Source organism: Leucoraja erinacea, chromosome 28, assembly GCF_028641065.1.
Source record: "Leucoraja erinacea ecotype New England chromosome 28, Leri_hhj_1, whole genome shotgun sequence".
Lineage (NCBI taxonomy): Eukaryota > Metazoa > Chordata > Chondrichthyes > Rajiformes > Rajidae > Leucoraja > Leucoraja erinaceus.
In genome coordinates, this window is record NC_073404.1 from 5,668,743 (window position 1) to 5,676,633 (window position 7,891).

Below are 7,891 nucleotides of genomic sequence, written 5' to 3' on the forward strand. Positions count from 1 at the left end.
ACATGTTGACTGGTATAGGTAAGTTGGGCCAGAGCTTCCACACTGTGTCACTCCATGACTCTATGACACTATGAAACATCTCCTGCCTCCTCCTCCAGCCTCTCCCCCTGTGCCCCATCTACAAGCACACCTATCTCTTCCACTACCCCGCGCCCATTGCTTCTTCTCCCGTTTTCCCTTCCTCTGGCCGCACATTTCACACTCCTCTCTCCTTATTTCTCAGCTTTTTGTCTTTTCTTCACCTGTATCCATCTATCACTCCCCAGGCTTTGTCCCACCCCCACCTCTCATCCAACTTTCTCCTCCAATCAGCCTGAAGAAGAAGAGTCCCAACCCGAAATGTGGCCCATCTAAATCCACCAGAGATGCTGCCTGACCCGCCGAGGTACTCCAGCACTTTGTGTCTTTTTTCCAATAAACCAGCATCTGCAGTTCCTTGTGTTTTCCAAGATACCTTTTGGGGGGACGAGCGGTAGGCGAATCAACCGTGAGTTGACTCGCACGCGAAACAGGAGGACAATCGGGGCATGGGAGTGATGGGCCGCTGTCGATCTGAGGACTGGCATTGACGACGGGCTGAACGGCCTCCTTCTACATCACGAGAAATTAACACAAGGGAGAGGATACTTGGCCAGGTCAGCAACAGCAGAGGGGATCCTCTGAGACAAGGCGCAGAAACATCAATGGGACACCAGAATCCGAGGCGGAGATGAAACCAGGAACTGCGGATGCTGGTTTACCAATTAGGAGACCGAGAAGGTCTGGAAGTAAGAAGGTCCTCTTCGGGCAAACCATTGTCCACCCCAGAGAAGATGTCCATTGGGGGAAGGGAATCCTCCAAAATAACCCAGATGTGATTTCGAGAACCTCTGGGAGAAGTCAGATGAAGACCGCGATTATTTAAAGGGTGTGAGAGGAGGGATTGTATAAATGGAGGACAAAGGGGAATTCCCAAAGGGGCCAGAATCCGAGACAGCGAAGGAATCCAGAGACAGGGAAGGCCCAGGAGATGACATTGAGACAAGGCGATAAAGCAGCGACGCCCCACTGAGATTCCACAGCACCGCCTCTTAACAACGAGGTCACCACACGACCAACGCCGAGACTGACTGACACGCCTAGCAACAGCCGACAAACACAAGGGTGGTGGGGGGGTGGGGGGGAGGGGGAGGTAGTGGGCATCTAGCGATAGCGGCCTCTTTCACAGCAGACATCAACCACGGCCATTCACTCGAGAAGATAGACACAAAGTGCCGGAGTAAAACTCAGCGGGTCAGGCAGCATCTCTGGAGAAAAAGGAATAGGGGATGTTTCGGCTCGTAATCCTTCATTAGACTGAAAGTAGAGAGGGGGGGGGGGGGGGGGGGGGGGGGGGGGGGGGGGGGGGGGGGGGGGGGGGGGGGGGGGGGGGGGGGGGGGGGGGGTGGGGGGGGGGGGGGGGGGGGGGGGGGGGGGGGGGTGGGGGGGGGGGGGGGGGGGGGGGGGTGGGGGGGGTAGGGATAAACTAGAGGCGAGGAAAGGCCACACTGCCCCGCAGTTCTGCTGAACCTGGCTGTTAGGTTGAAGCTACAGCGTTTACTCTGTAAAATGACCCCTGTGTGAAATGATAACCCCTGCGTGTTACGATTATAATTATAGAGTCATAATTATACGGCCCTTCGGCCCATTCCGCCCTGTTTCCCTACGTTTGGTCCATATACCCATCTAAACATTGTCTACCCGTGTACCTGTACAATTTATTTTTTTAAACAACTTATTATAAGTGTCCCAGCTGGATGTAGTAACGGATGATCGCGAATAACTAACTGTCTTCCTACCCAGAACATGACCTGTTATGGACGTCTCCGGGAATCGGGCGAGTGCAGTTTCACACTCTGCATCTTGGAAGGCATCGTGGGACAGCGAGCTCAAGTCTTCACCAACGCGAGCAAGTCCTCAAACCTGCATCTCTCGGTACCTTATTTGCCTCAGTGGCTGCGTGTCGGCATTGTTGTTGACAACATGCATGGTTTTTTTTTAATATCGGTGGCTGTTATCACAAGGACTCTGGTTACGTCAAAACAAGAACTGCCGGGGGGAAACGGAGCAATTTGGATTTAACACCGATGCTGAGACTCCGGTAACAGCTTCTTCCCCTCTGTTATCGGGGCTTCTGAACGGTCCTTCCATAAGCTAGGGTACTGTCCGATCCATCTCTACCCCAGTTCGGACATTCAAGAGAAAGTTACATTTAGCTCTGAGGGCTAACGCAATCAAGGGATATGGGGGGAAAGCAGTGAACAGAGGGTAGTTGAGGCCAGTTCATTGGCTATATTTAAGAGGGAGTTAGATGTGGCCCTTGTGGCTAAAGGGATCAGAGGGTATGGAGAGAAGGCAGGTACGGGATACTGAGTTGGATGATCAGCCATGATCATATTGAATGGCGGTGCAGGCTCGAAGGGCCGATTGGCCTACCCCTGCTCCTATTTCATAGGTTTCTATGTTTCTATTGGACTTTGTCCCTGGAACTGGCGCGCTGCAACGCTGAGAACTATATTCTGTATTCCGTATCCTCCCCTTTGCTCTACCTATTGTATTTGAGTTTGACTGGATTGTGTTTATGTACAGTATTGTCTGATCTGTTTGGATGCAGAAATAAAGCTTTTCAGGAATGTCTAGACTCGCCACAAAGGAGCCGAACAAAATACCTGTCTAATAATGTGAAGCTGTGGCTTTGCCAGAAGACGCTGGTGAGGCCACATTTGGACTATTGTGAGCAATTTGGACCGCATGTCAGAGGCGGGGTGTGCTGGCGTTGGAGGGGGTCCCAGAGGAGGTTTGCCAGAAATGATCTCATTAATGAAAAGGAATAGGTGACGTTTCGGGTCGAGACCCTTCTTCAGAAGTGAGTCTGTGGAATTCTCTACCTCAGAGGGCGATGGAGGCAGGTTCTCTGGATGCTTTCAAGAGAGAGAGCTAGATAGGGCTCTTAAAAATAGCGGAGTCAGGGGCTATGGGGAGAAGGCAGGAACGGGGTACTGATTGTGGACGATCAGCCATGATCAGATCGAATGGCGGTGCTGGCTCGAAGGGCCGAATGGCCTCCTCCTGCACCAATTTTCTATGTTTCTATGCTGCCCGGTCAGCCGAGTTACTCCAGCACTTTGTGTATTTTCTTTTGTAAACCTGCATCTGCAGTTCCTTCCAGGATGAAATCAGGCCGAAGCTACTGCTGCTCTGGAGAGACCATGTTATCCTAATACGAAAGTGGGTAAACTATATCGATCCATCAACGTGTATTAACCGCTTCGGGCCAGTCTACAATGAGACGCGAGTCTTAAGGCGCCTCGGCTCCACTTCATACCACCCACTCAAACGTTCTCCGCCCTGTCTTTCACAAGATCACTCTGCAATTAAACCACTCCTTTCCTCCCACGTTTTCCTCGCCCTCTCTGAGTAAATGAAACCCTACCTTTAAAAAAAAAAAATCCAATTTTGTCCTTCACCTCTTTTGTCGATGACACAGCTGTACAAATGCAAATTATTAATTCACAAAGTGCAGGAGTAACTCAGCAGGTCAGGCAGCATCCCTGCAAAACGGGTGGGGGTGGAAGATTTAATAGGAATACGAGGGATAACTTTTTCACATAAAGTGTTGGTGGGTGTAAAGAAAGAGCTGCCGAAGGAGGTAGTTGAGGCAGGTGCTATCGTAACGTTTAAGAAATATTTAGACAGGTTCATGGATGGGACGGGTTTGGAACTAGCATAGATGGGACATGTTGGTCGTCGTGGGCAAGTTGGGCCGAAGGGCCTGTTTCCAAGCCATATGACTCTATGACTGTGTGGCATGAAACGTCGCCTATTCATGTTCTCCAGAGATGCTGCCTGACCAGCTGAGTTACAGTGAGACTGACGTCTGAAGAAGGGTCTCGACCCGAAACGTCACCCATTCCTTCGCTCCGTAGATGCTCACATCCTCACCCGCTGAGTTCCTTCAGCATTTTTGTCTACCTTCGATTGTTCCAGCCTCTGCAGTTCCTTCTTAAATGGCTGAGTTACTCCAGCACTTTATATCCTTTTGTGTATTGATCAGCACCTGCAGTTCTGCATATTATTATTATTTGTTCAGCCACGGTGTGCAAAAGAATGTTTCCTACGAGTGAATTCTTTTTAGCCGTAGTGCGAATGTTTTTTTACGAAGTGCCCCGTCTCCATTCAACATTGGACGAGGATCTCTCCGTTTTTGAAGGTTGCCATAATTCAGTGTTTGAAATAACAAGACTGTGAACCGTTACAAATCAACTTGAAATAACAGCCCGACGAAATTGTTTGGCCCACCGCGATAGGTCATTTGTTTTTCGAAGTTGCTCACGCCACGATTAGGGGAAATATATTTGCCACTGCTGTCAACCGGAGGAAGGCTGCCTTCAGTCGCTAGAGACTGCAGAACGACACACAACGTTGGAGTAACTCAGGCGGCATCTCTGGAGAACATGGATAGGGGACGTTTCAGGCCAGGACTCTTCTTCAGACTATCTGTCTCTCAAAACAAAAACAAAAAAACGCTCACCTGTAAGGTCATAAGATCATAAGTGATAGGAGCAGAATAAGGCCGTTCGGCCCATCAAGTCTACTCCGCCATTCAATCATGGCTGATATATCTCTCCTTCCCAACCCCATTCTCCTGCCTTCTCCCCATAACCCTTGACATCCGTACTAATCAAGAATGTATCTATCTCTGCCTTAAAAATATCAATTGACTTGGCCTCCACAGCCTTCTGCGGCAAAGAATTCCACAGATTCAACAAACCTGATTCGCAGACTCATTATTTCCAAAAGGAAAGAACTCCAGATGGTTCTCCACTTGAAACGTCACCTATTCCTTTTCTCCAGAGACGCTGCTTGATTGCTGAGTTACTCCAGCATTTTGTGTCTGTCTTCCATCTATTAGCTGCCAGGCTTTGCCCTACACCTTCTTTCTTCCTGCCTTCTCCCCCCCTCACTACAATCAGACTGAAGAAGGGTTCTCCAGAGATGTTGCCTGACCTGCCAAGTTACTCCAGCACTTTGTGCAAATTTTGTGCAAATCAGCGTCTGCAGTTCCTTGTTTCTGCGGAGGATTGCAGATGCTGGAATCTTGAGCAAAACACAAAGTGCTGGAGTAACTCAGAGGACCAGGCAGCATCTGTGGAGGGAAATTGACTGCAATGTCTAGGTTCCGAAGCAGCTTCTTCCTAACAACCATCAGGCTATTAAACACATCCTCCAAATATTGTGGTGAAGTAAGAATTTCAGTGATCTGTTTTGGGACATATGAGAATAAAATACTCTTGACTCTCCTGACTCATCTGGTTTTAATAAGAGTGGTGATATTTTATTGGGTGTGGAATCAATATGTTTAATGATGAATAGACAGGTGGATGAAATAAATTAAATTGGGTGAAAGCAGGTGTGTGTCCCTCTGAGTGTGGAAATAGCTTCTCACCTCAGTCTTGAAAGGACAAATCTATATTGTGACACTGTGACCCCAGGTCAATTTAAATTAGATGGGGCCACCGCAAGCATATTTGACCATCAGTGCTGGGACCCCTTAAAGCTATTTACGATATGTGGATAGAATGATTTAGGAGGTAAACGACGGCAGGCAGAAGTGGGGTACCGAATGCAACTATCTCCGAATATTTGCGAGGGAATTGATGCACACTCCAAATTTGAAGCCGGGGGGCAGTGTTAGCTGTGTGGAGGATGCTAGGAGGCTGCAAGGTGACTTGGATAGGCTGGGTGAGTGGGCAAATGCATGGCAGATGCAGTATAATGTGGATAAATGTGATGTTATCCACTTTGGTGGCAAAAACAGGAAAGTAGACTATTATCTGAATGGTGGCCGATTAGGAAAGGGGGAGATGCAAAGAGACCTGGGGGTCATGGTACACCAGTCATTAAAAGTAGGCATGCAGGTGCAGCAGGCAGTGAAGAAGGCGAATGGTATGTTAGCATTCATAGCAAAAGGATTTGAGTATAGGAGCAGGGAGCTTCTACTGCAGTTGTACAGGGTCCTGGTGAGACCACACCTGGAGTATTGCATACAGTTTTGGTCTCCTAATCTGAGGAAGGACATTCTTGCCATAGAGGGAGTACAGAGAAGGTTCACCAGACTGATTCCTGGGATGTCAGGACTTTCATATGAAGAAAGAATGGATAGACTCGGTTTGTACTCACTAGAATTTAGAAGATTGAGAGGGGATATTATAGAAACTTACAAAATTCTTAAGGGGTTGGACAGGCTAGATGCAGGAAGATTGTTCCCGATGTTGGGGAAGACCAGAACATGGGGTCACAGTTTAAGGATAAGGGGGAAATCTTTTAGGACCGAGATGAGGAAAACATTTTTCACACAGAGAGTGGTGAATCTCTGGAATTCTCTGCCACAGAAGGTAGTTGAGGCCAGTTCATTGGCTATATTTAAGAGGGAGTTAGATGTGGCCATTGTGGCTAAAGGGATCAGGGGGTATGGAGAGAAGGCAGGGATGGGATACTGAGTTGGATGATCAGCCATGATCATATTGAATGGCGGTGCAGGCTCGAAGGGCCAAATGGCCTACTCCTGCACCTATTTTCTATGTTTCTATGTTCTGTCCACCATAGCCTATGCAAAGTACTATTGATACAGAGTCATTATATATCATAGCAAGTACTTTAATTAGAATACATACAGAGACCATCGAAATGAGTACTGTAGGCTCGGAGTAAGTTGAACTAACTAACATGGCTGCACGCATGACACTAGATGGTGGTGTGGAAACCTGACATGGATTACGGATCAGATGCGGACCTCCTCTTCATCGCGGGTGTGAATTTCAGACAGCGCTCCCCCCGCTCTCCCTGGCCCCCGCCTTTGCGATATGTTTTTGTATGCGGTCGGTCGATCCAGCTTGAGGCTTTCCAGGCGAGTGCCCTCAAACTTGAAGGTCGAAGACACTCTTCTTAACTCGCGGATTAGGTCGCCCAAGTGGGACAGCCCCTTAAGTCTAAGGAAGAGAAACTGCCTGACCCACTAAGTTACTCCAGCACTTTGTACCTGTGTTTGGTGTAAACCAGCATCTCCAGTTCCTTCCGATGCAGTAATTTTCTGAGCTGCATTTTGGATGTGTAGATATTTAGCCCTCCGAAATATCAAAAGATCAAAATTTAAATGTGGGAAGCTAACAATGAACATTTAAACAGGTAATAAATTGTGTTCTGCAGGGATCAATGCTGAAACCTCGGTTTATTACAATTGCTGTAAATGATTTGGATGAAGGCACCAGATACATGATAGTTATATTTGCCAGTGGCAATATAGAGAAGATAAAGTAGCCACAAAGGTCAAGTGAGTGCACGACAGTGTTACATGTGGGGAAATGTGGCCTGGCTCACTTTGGCAGGTAAAATAGCAAACCCTATGATTTACAGAGGGATCCAGTTATTGTCAAGAACAATTTGCAAAGGTTAGTGCGCACTTACTGCAACTAATTAGAAATGCTAATGGGATGTGATTATTTATTGCTGTGGGAGTTGAATACAAAAGTAGGAAGGATATGCTTCAGTTATATTGGGCATTGATAAGATAGCATCTACTGCATTGTGTGTAGAATTGGTCTTCTTTAGCTCCAGTTTAGTACAGAGATACAGCGTTGGCCCACCAGGCCCGTGCTTCTTAAACATATCACCAAACTGGAAAGGGTGCAATAAAACTGGGACTGGAGGGTTTGAGTTCTATGGAGAGGCAGGGACTTTTTACACTGTAGCACGGGAGGCTGAACGAGTGGTATATGAAATCCGGATGGGCGTAGGATAAGGTGACTTGCCACAGTCTTTTTCCCATGTATGGGGGCCTGAAATGAGAGGGCATGTTAAAAGACAAGAGGCGAAA

The 7,891-nt window shown here is 47.9% G+C and overlaps 1 protein-coding gene across 4 annotated transcripts in view; it reads right to left on the bottom strand.

The window, feature by feature from the left end:
• Positions 1 to 4,857, bottom strand: part of LOC129710535 (small G protein signaling modulator 2-like) — a 220,534-nt gene extending 215,677 nt beyond the window's left edge. For all 4 annotated transcript variants that reach the window (XM_055657576.1, XM_055657577.1, XM_055657575.1 and 1 more), the window contains exon 1: positions 1,818 to 4,857. In XM_055657576.1, the coding sequence (XP_055513551.1) occupies positions 1,818 to 1,826 (9 nt within the window). In that variant the 5' untranslated portion in view covers positions 1,827 to 4,857. The remainder of the gene's footprint in view (positions 1 to 1,817) is intronic.
• Between the last annotated feature and the right edge of the window lie 3,034 nt (positions 4,858 to 7,891).